Here is a 16,181-nt window from a genome sequence, read left to right as displayed (position 1 = left end):
GCGAGCTGGAAATCCGGCTGTTAAATTTTTGCAAGGTGGTTCTGGCAACAGTTACTGATGGTAGGGGAGGAAGCACCACCCACCAAGTCAGTGTGCATTCAGTTCTACACAGTTTACCTTTTGGCACAGGTAGGAGAATGCAGGGTGGTAAGAGGTGGGCCCTTAATGTAAAGACCTTGGGTGTGTATGTTAGGAAAAATATAAATTACTTAAAAAATTTGTTATTTGTTCCTACATAAATACAAACCCTCAGTCTTTACATATGGGAAACTTACTTTTGGAGGGAGGATTCCAAGTGAATCTCTGAACTGACTGGTAGTTTGGCTCACCTGGGTACTCTCTTCCTGGTCATGAAAGAGAAAAGGAAGGAGAGCATGCCTCCGATCTATTGAACAAGAGAGATGTTCAGTTGTTAGACTTCTCAGTATTTCAAATTAAAGGAATGTAACATCCTTGATTTCCCCCCAGTGTCAGAGACTATAAAGCTAAGAATAACCAACTGGTTTGCTCATAGTCAGTCCCTCTCTCCACTTGCTAGGATTTGCATCTACTAATCCAAATAGAACTAATTTATAGATAGTGTACTCAGTCATCTAGATCACCTGCACGCACACCAGTCCAGCACGTAATGGCTCATTCACTGTTCCTCTGCCCACTGGAAGAGGAAGGAAGAACGGAGAAAGGGAGGAGGTCAGTCCCACACACACCTTCTCCTTGCAGCCACACACCTTAGGCGAGAAGCAAACTGTCCCTCAGGAGCTGGATGAACTACATGACTTGTTGAGCATCTACCATAGGATCCAAAAAAAAAAAAAAAAAAAAAAAAAAAAAAGGGCAGTGTCCCACGGTAAAAGGAGATGAATGTGATCTGCACAATTACATTCACCCCAGTGCTCGACCGACAGGGTCTTCCTGAATGTGATGGACAGACCGATGCCCCTGGCCTCGAAAGATCTGGTCTGAAATGTACTGATGTCCACCAAGAAGTTGTGGGGTACGCTCATTTGATCATCTCACTAGTCAAAGAAATGACAATTTGGACACTGTTTCTCCGCCAACTCGAAGGTAACAAACGAGTCGTTGGCATTGGGTTGAAAGCCTAGTCTTTACAGAGGCAACATAGACATCATACAGTCACTAGCACCACAGGACCATAGAAGTGGAATGATCCATCACTGATCACCTTTGAAACATGTAGAATGACAAAAGGCATAAGCTTCCAGATGTAAATGGGTACCAAAGATGCCTTACTTTATTCAAAGGTGCAAGAAGACAGAACAGAACAGCACCAACTTCAAAAAGTTGAGAAAGAAGGACTATGATCAAGCTTCTTCAGAGGCTGAACAAATTTCTAAAAGTCAAAGTGCCAAGATCAACTGTCCTTATCACCTGACTTCTGTGAATAAATGTTGTAATTACATCCGTCTTGCTTGGGATGACTGGTTGGCCACTGCACTGACTGTTCTTCTGTATGCTCCTGTACTTGCACTGCAAATGAGCAGCTGAAAGGACACTAAGACCTTTGCTGACCTTAGCACAGGTGTATGTGTCGGGGGCATACATGCTGGAGGTCTCTCTTGCGTTTTTTACACAAAAAAGAAGGGTTTTTCACTCTTGGTGATTATACCTCTCATAGAAGGCAATGTATTAATAGTGTCTCTATGTAACACCCAGCGCGTAAGCCGGTTAGTGTTGTGTAATTGCAGATATATTAACCTACGTTCTGTCCTAATCAGTGCCTTCGGAATTTTTCAAGTTTCAACTTCTCGAAGCCTATTGGCCCTGGGAAATGGGTAATAAGAGTGCTGGGTATGTGTTAGTGCTTGGCCCTCCCTTTACCACAAAAATGTCATCTGACCAACCTCCAACTGTCGTGCCAGTGACCCTACCTAACGATACCTGTGCCCCACACACAAGTTCTGTACTCACGAACAATTGTCTTTACTTTATCCAATACCAATCGAACCGTTCTGATGTCGAGTCTACTATACAATCTATCAGTGCAGCCTTCTCCGATGAGGAAATTAACTCTGCATGTACAAAATGCAAAGACCTAATACCAGATACCATTCTCCAGGAGCAACCCACAAAAAGCCTATCTTCTCTCAAGAAAGTACCATATATCGCTAAGTGGCTAAGGACCTGCTCAGTGGAAATCTACGCCGATGACCCTTACAATCTGCCTCCAAAGGGGCCTGCTAATCTAAGCCTACCTGCAGTGTACCATACGGCAGAAAATGCCTCCTAAAAGCAAAATCCCTCTCTCAGAAAAAATTGACAAAACCTCAGAAAAAACTGAGGAAGCACAAGACAAATTTTCACAGATCTGGGACATGATCAAAGGACTACAAGAATCACTTGACAGTCTTAAAACTGTGGAAACAAATAATCTTTCACGGATCTGGGATGCGATCAAAGGAGTACAGGAATCATTAGACCATCGCACAGCAAGCCACCAAACTCCTTTGAATGAGGCATCTATTATTTCCTCGCCTCCCAACAACACGAGAGAAGTGAGGGTGCGACGCGAAGTCGAGATGGCCATACCCTCCCATGAGGGAACTGCCCTCTCCCCCCTGGATGAAGCACCCACATCACCTGTAGACTTATCGGAGAGGACCAATGAACCCCCAGCCTCCCCTCCCTTCCCAGTGCCTCCAGTGGAAGACAGATCTTCAGCAACGATCACCAGCCACCGTGAGTCTTCCGACCTTATCTCTTCCCCAACAACCCCTTGTTGTGGATGAAGATGTGATTGATCATGAGGGAACTGGGGGCTGGCAGACACAAACAAGTAGGAAAAAGAAAAGAACGTCTCAAGTGTCCGCTGAACCAAAGCCCAGCATTTGTGAATCACCTCGCCCAAAACCTGAGAGATGTCACATTGTGATTCACAATTTATGCTCAATGGTGAAACTAGACGCCATAGTAGAGAGAGTCAAGTTTCTCACGGGCTCTGACCCTCTTATCTCCCATGAACTCCCATGCAAAATTAAACAAAGTGGCCTACAGGATTACCTGCCTATTTCACCACCTCCATGTTCTTAAAGGCGAGAATTTCGGTCCTAACATAAAAGTCTCAAGATACAACCCAATCTAGGACCAACCTCCCAAAGGGAAACTTGTTGACACCCCAAGTAGGGGTTCAGGCGCAGACTTGCCTTCTACCACAAGTGCCAGCCATCCTCCTAAGCCGAGTGAATGCCCACCCCCACTGGCCAATCCCCCATCCACCCAAATGATCAACTCATTCATTTCCCATCTTCGTGAGCTGCCGTGGATACACTAACTATAATCTCTTGGAATATTTTTGGCCTCAGGTGGAACATTCCTCCCTTAAACATGTTCTGCAAAAATTCAAAGGCATCAATGCATTGCAAGAAACACTCCTCTGGCCTCATGACCTTGCCATCTGCGATTCAGTGCATGAAGACTTCAGAGCTTTCTCTACCTCACTGATGCAAGTTACAGATCACATCATAGCTGGTCGCCCGAGAGGGGGCCTTTCTTTCCTGTGGCACAAATCGCTAGACAATATGGTGATGTGTTGACCTATAGGAGTGATAGATTGCTGGGGCCTCAAGTGACAGTAAGGGACTCTAAGATCCTAATAATTAATGTTTATATGCCCTGGGAAAAGAATGATAATTTTGATTAGTACTGCATGATCCTAGGAGACTTACACAGCATTATTCATGATTCTACTGCTGATCATATTTGTATAATTGAGACCTTAATTCTCACCCCACAAAACGGTTTTATAATGAACTTACTCGCTTCTGTCAAAATCACGCTCTCCGAATTAGCGTTGTAATGCTCCTCCTTCCCTCCTCCCATACCTATGTACAGAACAAAATGGACACAGTTACAACCTCCTGGCTGGACCACTGCATCACGTCCCCTCAACTTCATGATTCTATTGTGACCTGCAACATTCGCTACCATCTTTCAATAGGCTATGATCACATCCCCTTACAGGTGTCATTCAGTACCCCATCCCTCCCTACCGTGAACCCCCTAACTGATCACCCACCTGCTGTTAACCGGGATTTTAAAAACCAACAGAAAACCAGATCCTTTGGGGAAACCACAGAAACCAGGCTTCGGTCAATAGCTCAACCAGCAGATGCCTTACTGTGCACTACTGTAACCCAAAATGTAGTAACGATCATCACAGGAGAGATCTAAAAGAATTCTATTCGAATATAATTTCCACTATGCTCGCCTCTGGCAGGGATACCTTTAGATCTCGTCAAGGCAACTCTCGTAATGTACCTGGATGGAATGACTTAGCTAAAGAAATGTTTCTACAGTGGAGGCAAAATGGTAGCCCAAGGGAAGGACACTTTGCACTGCTAATGAGGCAGGCGAGAGCGCAGTTCAAACTTGCCCTCAAGCATTGCAGACTGAATGAAAAGCAACTAAGAGTTAGTTGATGCAATGTCTAGAAAATTAGAATCTGGTGATTACCCCCATCTTTGGGAGGACATTCAATCTCTTAAATCCCAAAACTAAAAAGCTATCACAGAGAGTAGGAGAAGCCATCGGAGACGAGGCTATCACAAGAATGTGGGGTGATCACTTTTGCCAATCGTATTACGCCAGATAACATCAGCGATGCCATAAACAGCCTACCTAATAATAAATTGCCCGGCTGCGATGGTCTGCCTGCTGAAGCTTTCAAATTCTGCCATCCGATAACTTACATTTTGCTAGCTGCTCTGTTCAAGCCGTGCATAATTCACAAGTTTCTCCCAGACTCCCTACTCTTAGTTCACTTAATACCATTAATAAAAAACAAGCTAAAGGATGCAGCTGACCCTGGCAATTATTGAATGATTGCAATTACTACAACTGCATCAAAGATACTTGAGTCTGTTCTTCTAGTGAGACTTCTCCCCTTTCTACACACTACTGACACCTGCATCTACATCCTGAAAGAATTGCTGAACTATTACCTATCATCAGCCTCTCCTGCTTTCCTATGTTTTATAGATGTGACAAAAGTATTTGACAGAGTAAACTACCTGAAGCTCTTCCTGAAGCTGCACAAACAAGGTACACCTCTATATCTAATTGGCATTTTATGTTGTTGGTTCTCCACACAGTAATTCTGTGTCAAATGGGGTAACGTACTGTCGTACACCTTCGGCTCCCTAAACGGGCTCCGGCAAGGGGACATTCTCTCTCCATACCTGTTTAACATGTACACAGATGCCCTGAATGTCAAACTGACCTCACTCCCAATCAGATGCACTATCAATGAAACAACAATAAACAACCTCTGTTACGCTGATGATATGGTTCTGATTTCCCCATCAGTGCAAGGTCTCCGGCGACTCATCGACACTTGCCGCCAATATGCAGAGGAATTTGATATCCTATACAACGAAACCATGACCCAGTGTATGTTGCTGCTCCAGAGACCGCTTAAGCATATTGCAGAACCACTAATTTTCCTCGGGAATTTGTGCATGAATTTCCGTATTTGGGGCACATTATCACGGATGACCTAAAAGATATGGCAGACAGAACAGAGGCGTCGTAAACTATGTGCAACTGGCAACATGATTACAAGGAGGTTTGCCTTCTGTCACTGAGAAACGAAACTGCTGCTCTTCCACAGTATATATGGATGTTCCTTTGGACGAGCTATACCCAATAGACCATGAGACGTATCACTGTTGTTCACAATGACATTCTGAGACGCCTCACAAACACACCTCGATCACTCAGCCACGTAGATGTTCACAGAAAACCGCCTGGATAATTTGAAAATCATTGTGAGGCGAACAATGTCCAGTCTGATCACCTGTGAAACAGCAGCAATTCGCTCATACAAAGCATCGTAATCAGTGAGGCAAGAAGATCTAAATTGTGGGAAAGATGGAATAATGAGGCATCTGTTCCTTGAATGACTTATTCTCTATTTTTACAATTATGAAGTGTCACCTCCAGAATCTGTCATCATCATCATCATCATCATCATTATCATCATCATCATTGTTATTATTATTATTATTATTATTATTATTATTATTATTTGGGTATAGACCCTCTTTCAAACATGTTTTGTTAAATATGATGGCAGCCTTGGTTGCATTAATCTTGTAGATTATTCGTTCAACTCTTCTAATTAGCCTTTTTTCTTCTTCAGCAACAGAATTAAATAAAATGCCAAAGTTCATTGTAGAGGTTTTATTTATAAAAATACCAAAAGTCAAAGGTAATGGAAATTCCGAGGGCGGGGTCCAAAAACGAGTGCAGGGGTCGTCAGTGCTTCTAGGATCGTAGGTATCGCGACATGTTTTGGAAGGCCTTCTTCCTTCTTCAGGCAGGAGCTGAACGAAGTGGTGGCTATGGTCTCTCTTTTTTATATCAGCGGGGGCATCTGGTCATGGTCTGCTTTTTGATTGGTCGAGAGAGCATTGATTTTTGGTTGGCCAAGAGAAAAACGCATGAAGAACTCACAACCCAAGTATTGGTTAACAACGGACACAAAAACCGAGACATCCAAGACGTAGTAATGAAAGGTTTGGGGAACTGGTCCCAGCAAGAACCCCGTCCGCCCCGAAGATATTAAATTATTCTACAGAGGGAGGTTCCACAAATGGTATTAGGACTAGAAAAAGGTGATTATAGAAGCCAGGGCCTGGCTCTAAACTTCTTCTACTACCTCTTTCTCTAGAAGTTTCAAGATCTCCAACTGAGGGATTTTGCATTTCTCCTGATTGTGGAGATATAAAGAGAGTGTCACGGGAGAATCAGATAGCAGAGGAGGGCTTACAAATAAAATCAAGTAACCCTTCCTTAGCACCTCTACAACCCAGGGATCTGCACCCAGATCCTTCCATACTTCCCAAAATGGGAAAGCATTCCCCCTACTGGCAACTGAGGGCTGGAAACTTCATTTCAGTGACTTAACAGGTCCCTTAAATGACTTACCGGATCCTCTGGAGGAGCCTCAAAATGTCTCCTTAGACCTAAAAGGTCTAACTGAATTCTGTCTGAAACGAGAAACTCCTGCTGAAGTAGAAGGCCTAGGGTGAGGAGGAGGAGGAGGAGGAGGAGGAGGAGGAAGAGGAGGAAGCTAAGGAGCCTGAGCCTCAACTATCAAAGATCGCGTTTCTGTCTTCTCTACTTCTGTGCGGTGAATGATAAAGCTTCAGAACACAAGATTTTACCCAGCTGAGGCTGAAAAAGGACAGAGGCCTTCTGTGAATCTGTCACAGACTTGGCAAGACAAGAACACAACTGTTCATGTTTCTTAAGAACCAAATTGATATAAGCGTGAACACACTCACCAACCACATCCTTTACTGCTCCATCTTAACAGCCAATAAAATCCAAAACTTCCTTGCCTGGAGCAGAGTCCTGAGGGACCAAGGAAGAAAGTTCACAGACAAAACCATCAATCACCCGTACAGACATATCCGTAAGCGAGGGGATCTCCATGGCTCTAAACATAGCTTTGATAAGTGAATTCAATTCTTGAGAAAACACTACCTGTCCTTTGTTGACTGCTCTCTTTTTCGATGGATACAAGAGCAAGAAGAAAGCTGAATCCTTCCCGGAAGCTACCTTAAGACTAGGAAGAAGGCCATATACAGCAGCAGAAATAGAAGAGCATTCTTGGATGAGGATTTCTGATCCAAATTCTGTCCAACAGCCTTGAATCTACCTGAAACAGCCTTAGTGAATTGACGTACAAAAGAAGGAAAAAATGACTTGCCCAGGTTTTCCTCCCTACATGAAAATGTGTCAGGCTTATCCACTTCCACACAATAATTTTTTAAAAGAAGACTGGTATTACTATGTTCTTATTTTATTATTTCCTATTACTATGTCTTATTTTATTATTTCCATCTCATTTTTTTTATTTTATTGAACTTTTCAAACGTTTTAGTTTTAGCACAATATCTACTAACATCTGCAATGTATGAGTAATGAGTATAAAAATACAAAAAAATGTTTTCTTTCTGCAGCTGTTAAAGGAAAAACTATCAATAAATGGGATATTAACATTACATCACCAGGTACATTATTTAAATCCCCACTTGCCTCTGATGAACATTATATCTCAGGATTGTTTAAAATACCAGCCTTGATAATATACCAAATGAAAGTACTGATAATTTTCACTGAGAAGACTACAGGTTCTTACATCTTTTTGACTTCTACTTTTGGTGCTTCCAGTATGAAGAACAAGCCATCTAAAATCTCAGAGAAAGGAGAGTGTATCTACATCTGGAACTGTGTGGAGAACAGACACCCAAGGCACAACTGTTCATGTTTGTTAAAAACCAAACTGGTATAAGTGTGAACACACTCACCAACCACATCCTTTACTGCTCCATCTTAACAGCCAATAAAATCCAAAACTTCCTTTCCTGGAGTAGTCCAGTCCTGAGGGACCAAGGAAGAAAGTTTACAGACAAACCATCAATCACTCCTACAAACATATCCATGAACAAGGGGATTTCCATGGTTCTAAACATAGCTTTGATAAGTGAATTCAATTCTTGAGAAAACACTACCTGTCCTTTGTTGACTGCTCTCTTTTTTGATGGATACAAGAGCAAGAAGAAAGCTGAATCCTTCCCTGAAGCTACCTTAAGACTAGGAAGAAGGCCAATTCTTTTTCGATGGATACAAGAGCAAGAAGAAAGCTGAATCCTCCCCTGAAGCTACCTTAAGACTAGGAAGAAGGCCAATTCTTTTTCGATGGATACAAGAGCAAGAAGAAAGCTGAATCCTTCCCTGAAGCTACTTAAGACTAGGAAGAAGGCCAATTCTTTTTCGATGGATACAAGAGCAAGAAGAAAGCCGAATCCTTCCCTGAAGCTACCTTAAGACTAGGAAGAAGGCCAATGCGGTAAGAATTAGCTCTCCTTTACCCATATACAGCAGCCGAAATAGAAGAGCATTCTTGGATGAGGATTTCTGATCCAAATTCTGTCCAACAGCCTTGAATCTACCTGAAACAGCCTTAGTGAATTGACGTACAAAAGAAGGAAAAAATGACTTGCCCAGGTTTTCCTCCCTACATGAAAACGTGTCAGGCTTATCCACTTCCACACAATAATTTCTTAAAAGACAAAGTTGTGCCCGTCTCTTCATAAGTTCAGCATCAGAGCCCATTACATCATCCATAGAAGACCATGCAACCTGTACCTCTGACAATGAGGGAGAAGAAGAAGGTAGCTTGACCAATGAGCCTGAGCTGACTATATCCTTTGTAACTGATACTGAGACCTCCATGAGAGAAGGCGGAAAAGTAGCAATTAGTTGATTCAAAGCTAACTCTTCAACAACTTCTCCCCTAGGTAGCATCTCCTCCTTAGTCACTGCCGAAGAAACGGGTTTCTCCAACTCGAAAGGCATATGTCTTGGCTGCTGAACATTTCCTGGTTCAATGAACAAATCTAAGTTTTTGTCAGAAAGCAACTCACGACACTGAGCTAATTCCTGAGCCATAGGGGAAACTACAGCCGAAACCACAATCCCTTGATTAAGGGCTGAAACTCCTGCAAATGGAAGAGGCGCTGAAATGTGAGCCGCTTAGCTGGGGGGGTCTCTAAGCAAAGAAGAAGAATCCAAAGGAGAAAACTGAGAAACATCACTGCAAGTCCAAGTCTGAGAACCTGAAGCACAACCACAGTCTCTCTAAGAGTCCAGTAAGACGTCACGGGAACGTGATGCATGGGAGACCATGAGAGAAAATTAATAGGACGCGAGTGCATAGTAGGCACTAAATCGCACAGGCGAATGCCATAAAGCAGAAGGTAGTGCAGGCGAATGCCGTATAGCTGAAGGTAGCACAGGTGCTATCGGTACAGGCGATAGCCACATAGGTGATGCATGTGCAGGGAAAAGCCACATAGGGGAAACATGCGCAGGTAACACTGCAGACACGAAGAACAAGAGCAGAGCCTTGCACTCTGACCAACAGAAGGAGAAACCTTCACAGAGGCAGACCACACAGTAGAGAGAGCAAGGACGCATGGCGCTGTGGCAAAAGGTACAAAACTGCGCATAGCCAACTGTGCAGCGCACACCTCTTGCATAGCTGATGAATCCCGAGAAACACGGGAAGTGGAAGAACCTCTAGACACATCTCTAGAAACTACAGGATCTTTAACACAAGTCTGATCCTTACTATTATTCATTCTACTAACATTATCAGAAAGACAAGAACAATTATTACTAGCAAGATGTCCCGATGCCATCAAGCTTAAACGCAGTGAAGACAATGGGCGGCTCCTCTTTACTCTACATGAGAGAAGTCTAGCATCTGTAATGATGTCAGGCCGAACAGAGGAAGGGGACAATAGGCACAGATCCGCACTGCTCCCTGACATGTCCCGGTTCCCTGTTGCTCCAGGCGGCAAGGGAGCAAGACAGGACATGCCAAGGACATGGCTAATTTGGAGCGAGGACACTGACCCTTCCTCTAATGCAGGGGAATTACCTGAAACCAACAGAGACCCCAAGGAGGGCAACATCACTAAAATATCCCATGAAATTTCAGCTAACTGATTTATCAAGCCCTTTAAACCCTTAATATCTGACTCAATTCCATCATTTTATGTCCTGAATTGATTGGGAAGCTCTAGTAGGAGTAATAGAATGAAGAGAAGAAGAGGTCCTAACTAAGTTACTAGAGAGGGAAGGAGACAAATCATGCACCCACTTAGCACTAGCCTTAGCAGACTTAACCTCTTGTTTCCTTTGCTGCCTTTTCAAACGATCTGCCTCTCTTCGTTTACAATGTTTCACCAATTTCACAATAACTTCAGTTGACCAAGATTCATATACTTGACAATAGTCATTCACATTACACTCTTTTCCTCGACATTTCACACACGTCATGAGGGTTAGTGGAACTAGAATAAAGCCTACTACAGCAAGCTCTTACCTCACAGGTCCTTATTCTATTGTTACCATCCATATCCAAGAGAAAATTCAAGTAAATCTACAAACCAAGTCATCAACAGAATACCAAGCCCAGATAACTCTAACAGCTCTTCGTTGGGCAAGTCGGTAGAGCTGTGGCCTAGCACTCTGTAGGCCCGAGTTCAAGTCTCTGGCCGGCTGATGAAGAGTTAGAGGAATTTATTTCTGGCGATAGAAATTCATTTCTCACTATAATGTGGTTCAGATTCCACAATAAGCTGTAGGTCCCGTTGTTAAGTAACCAGTTGGTTCTTAGCCACGTAAAATAAGTCTAATCCTTCAGGCCAGCCCTAGGAGAGCTGTTAATCAGCTCAGTGGTCTGGTAAAACTAAGGTATACTTAACTTTAACTTAGATAACTCTAACAACCTTCTATTGAAACCGGCGACAGAAGTAGACTGACCTACTATGGGTGTTTGTAACTATCATTCCCTTGGTGGAGGGTGGGGAAGTAGATGGATAGAAACTGATATTCATAAAAAACCGAGTACTGTATTCTAATTTTTTGTTTCAATCTGTCGAACTACTGTTGGCATGGAAGTAAAAGCTATATAATAGAGAGGTACGGTTCATTTCAAAAATTATTTTTAGCTAGCACAAGACTTTTGAGTGAGCACACTTACAAGCTTTATAGTGTAGAAATTCCTTAAAATTCTGGATTTCTGTATCTTGTACAGCAATTTCTTTCTTCAGTGTCTAATACTAAAGCTAATTTTATTTTGACCATCTTACTGTATATGGACACTGGAACCACGAAACAAAGTTTTAGTTTACCTTCTATTACTTCTCATAACTGGCAAATGAAAAAAAATATAGGCTGAAAGGGAATGTGATACAAATACTGGCACCTCAACTTATCTGGTTTCATCACTTACTAAACGTGTCGTCAAGTCTGGCAAAGGATGTTTGTGGTATTATTTTTTTTACATTTATCGATTTTTGTGTATTTACAAACTTTGTAAGTAAATCAGGTAAATACGTAGAACTACTGCAATTAGCTATGTTTCTGTTAGGGTACACTGTACATTTTGCAGATATTTCTTTGAAACTGAATGATAGATATATAAACTGAATCACAAAATGACAGTTACAATAAGCTATTACGTATTTACTTTTTATGGAACTGCTGTACACTTAAAGCTAAGCGAGATGCTCTAAGGTACTGCCTTATGTTGGCTATATGCCTATCTTTGATACTTAATGAATTTCACTATTTACTGAGAAGGGCTAACACCCCAAAGCCATCTTTTAAGTTGAGGTACCACTATTTATTTACAAAAATAATTTAAAATCCATACCTGAACTAACTGATCATTAGACTGGGCATGAGTGATTAGGATATTGATCATGTCCCCAAATTTAACTCTGTCTGGTGCCTTCTTTATGCTTATTAAAAATTCTCCCACAACAGCCTCACACCTGGAAATAAAATGTAACTTACAAAGGAAACAAACCACCTTATTATCAATAATAGATTTACTTCACACCTGCAAGTAAAATCTTTTTTATTCTAAACAAAGGACACTTTTTTTATCCATTTTAGCTTTTAATTAAAGTATAAAGATTATGACTCAAAGTCAAACTTGCACTGAGTATACAATTTGTTTCAATACAAATGAGGATTAGGCAAAGTAAACTAAAGAAACACTAAAACACCAGTGTCAACATGTTGATGGTAACCCCTTATTACTAATTAACTCTAAATCTGGCAAGGGCTATGACAGTAATACTACAATTATGGGACACTATGTGACTAATACTGAAGTAAACAATAATGAAGATTGGTATTGCTATGTTCTTATTTTATTATTTCCATCTCAATTTTTTAATTTTATCGAACCTTTCAAACGCTTTAGTTTTAGCAAAATATCTACTAACAACTGCAATGTATGAGTAATGAATATAAAAATACAAAAAAATGTTGCCTTTCTGCAGCTGTTAAAGGAAAAACTATCAATAAATGGGATATAGACATTACATCACCGGGTACATTATTTAAATCCCCATTCGCCTCTGATGAACATTATATCTCAGGATTGTTTAAAATACCAGCCCTGGTATACCAAATGAAAGTACTGATAATTTTCACTGAGAAGATGACAGGTTCTTACATCTTTTTGACTTCTGCCTTTGGTGCTTCCAGTATGAAGAACAAGCCATCTAAAATCTCAGAGAGAAAGGAGAGTGTATCTACATCTGGAACTGTGTGGAGAACAGACACCCAAGACACAACCAGTGTTTGTGCCCAGTGACTGTTGCAGTAGAGTTTTTCGCGTAAAACTGGAATAAAGCCGACCAAATCAAAGGAAGCGCTTTCTGTCACAATATCCTGTAAAGACCAAAAGCAATACTGATGAATGTACAGTGTAACAACTCTATATGAATGCACAGGTTACACGTATTATGAATTATCACATGATACAATCACAATTCTGAGACCTGGAAAACTTGAAAAAAAATGTAAAAAGGGTTAGAGCATAATTAATGAGACAGTAAGTAAACATGATTCACGCTGCATGTCCCGTACCTTAAATCCACTCATAAGTGACAAATAAATCATCCAAAATTAATACAGCTGCACTGAGTCACAATGCAGTATTATGAGCACCATGGGCCAGCAACTGTTAAAAAAATCAGTCCACAGATGAACTTTACCCTTTGAAGGAGGAATAATTATCATATTTATAATATCTCACAAAACAAAATGCCAAACCAACACCAAATCTGCAGACAAGAATTTGTATGTATAAAAATGATATTTTTATGATAAAATAAGTTTTATATATAATTACCCAGTAATTACATAGCGAAGAGTTTCTACTCGAAGTGCAGCTTAAATTTTGAAAACTGCGGTAGCGATTCTTTTGTTTTTGTGTAGGCGACAAGACCCCGCTCACTTTCGGGGTAAGAGAGAGGAACAACTAAGCCAACAGACCAATTTGTTGATGCAAAACAGTCCATGTGCAGGGAGGAGGGTGGGATCCATTCATAATTACTGGGTAAGTATATATAAAACTTTATTTTATCATAAAAAGATAATTTTTATATAAGTAACTTACCCAGTAATTACTTAGCTGATTCCACATTGAAAGGCGGTGGGGAATCATGGACAGTAAAATAACAATTTACATATGAAAGTTAATGATCTAAACAAGGCTAACATTGGGACAATGTTTGTTGTTTCCTTACCTGGTGAGAGAGCTGCGCAGATAATTACTGCCTCTGGTTGGCACTCATCTCGACCTGTAGAGATGTGATGGTATAGTTGGAGTTGTCTCTACAGAAATTGGATACTCTGTGGTGAAGGAGTGCTTCGAAGGTCAACAGAACATACAGCAGGAACTTTGTGATGAAGGAGAATACCGAAGGTCAACAAAGCCCAGATCATTGCCCCTGCCCAGGGTTCAGTACCAAAAAACAACAAAAAACTAGTAATAGAATCACCTACACCATAAAAATCAACACAACCACTACCCAACACTAAAAAACTAGTGAGCACTCCACTGTTGTACCCTCCAGGCTTCCCCAGAACTCAACACCATGAATAAGGCAAAGAGCCAAACACATAGGAAAGGGTATTTCCTACACTTCCTCACCCGTCACTACGCCAGCCACAGACATCGGTCCTAGGGTACTGCAATTTTTGTCCTGCAGATACTGCACGGCAAACACTGACTTGCTTCTCCAGTACGTTGCTTAAAGAATGGGGGATAAGGAAAGATTGTGCTTGAAAGCTATTGATGTAGCAAATGCCATAACCTCATGAGCTTTCACTTTCATGATTTTCAAATCATTTTCTTCCACTTGGGAGTGAGATTAGATAATAAGGTTCCTCAAAAAGAAGGAAATAGCATTCTTAGATAAGGGTCTAGCGGGATGTTTGACTGAGCACCATAAATTAGAAAACTGCCCTCTAATTTTCTCGGTTCGGTGCAGGTAGTACCTGAGGGCTCTCACTGGGAAAAGCACTCTTTCTTCGTCTTCCGTGCCCAAAATATCAGAGAGGCTCTTGATCGTGAAGGAACAAGGCCAAGGGTGTGAAGGATTCTTGTTCTTCGCCAAAAAGCTTATTAGGAAGGAACAGACTGCGTTTCCGTTTGAAAAACTGATCCTTCTGTCAATCGCTTGAATTTCACTTACTCTCTTCGCAGTGGTCAGTGCTACTAAGAAAATAGTCTTTTTAGTTAAATCCCGCCGAGAGGAAGAGTGCATAGGTTTGAAGCGGTCACTTGATAACCACTTAAGTACCACATCTAGATTCCAAGTGAAATTCGCCTCCTTTCTAGACCTGGTGGTGTTGAAAGACTTGATTAGGTCTGAAATATCCTGATTAGCAAAAATTTCGAGGCCTCTGTGACGGAAAACAGAGCTGAGCATTGCTCTGTAGCCTTTTATGGTGGAAGAAGACCTTCCTAGAGAAGTCCTCAAGAAAAGAAGAAATTCAGTTATTTGAGTGATAGGTGTCTGAGAAGATGAAAGTCCGTTTCTTCTGCACCAGGTCCTAAAAAACTTCCATTTTGCCCAGTAGAGCTTGTTGGAAGAGGCACGTCTACATCTGGCAATGGCCTCCACTGCTGATCGCAAAAAACCTTTCACTCGGACAAGTCTACTGACAGTTGAAAGCCTGTCAGGGCCAGAGTTGACAGGTTTTAATGAAAAACTCTGCAGTGCAGTTGTCTGAGAACACTTGGAATAGCAGGGAGGATCCTTGGAAAGTCTATGAGGAGATCCAGAAGGTCTGGGAACCATTCCTTCTGTGGCCAAAAGGGGGCCACCACAGTCATCCTTGCATTGCTGTGAGAGCAGAATTTCTTGAGAACTTCCCTTATCATTCCGAAGGGTGGAAAAGCGTAAAAGTCCAGATTCGACCAATCTTGAATCATCACATCTGTTGCCCACGCGAAGGGTCCAAAACAGGGGAGCAGAACAGAGATAGATGGTGATTTCAAGACGTTGCAAATAAGTCCAGGGTCGGTTGTCCCCAAAGTCTCCAAAGGTTGGAGCACACCCGATTGTCTAACATCCATTCCATCGGAAGGACTTGATTCCAGCTGCTTAGTTCGTCCGCCAGGACACTGTATTTGCCTTGGATAAACCTTGTGACTAGTTGGGTTTGGTTCTGGTTTGCCCAACACAACAGATCTCTTGCTATCTCACACAGGGAGAATGATTGCGTTCCCCCTTGATGTCTTATGTAGGCCAAGGCTGTGGTGTTGTCTGCATGCA

The 16,181-nt window shown here is 41.8% G+C and overlaps 1 protein-coding gene across 2 annotated transcripts in view; it reads right to left on the bottom strand.

The window, feature by feature from the left end:
* The window catches only part of LOC136831358 (protein VAC14 homolog), a 301,501-nt gene that overhangs the window by 205,782 nt on the left and 79,538 nt on the right, over window positions 1-16,181 (bottom strand). For both annotated transcript variants that reach the window (XM_067091678.1, XM_067091679.1), the window contains exons 4-5: window positions 13,067-13,284; window positions 12,254-12,374 (exon numbers count right to left, since the gene is read on the bottom strand). In XM_067091678.1, the coding sequence (XP_066947779.1) occupies window positions 12,254-12,374; window positions 13,067-13,284 (339 nt within the window). The remainder of the gene's footprint in view (window positions 1-12,253; window positions 12,375-13,066; window positions 13,285-16,181) is intronic.

Source organism: Macrobrachium rosenbergii, chromosome 48 (genome assembly GCF_040412425.1).
Source record: "Macrobrachium rosenbergii isolate ZJJX-2024 chromosome 48, ASM4041242v1, whole genome shotgun sequence".
Taxonomy (NCBI): Eukaryota; Metazoa; Arthropoda; class Malacostraca; order Decapoda; family Palaemonidae; genus Macrobrachium; species Macrobrachium rosenbergii.
The sequence above is the reverse complement of the archived record's forward strand: the minus strand, read 5'-3'. Positions and strand labels throughout refer to the sequence as shown.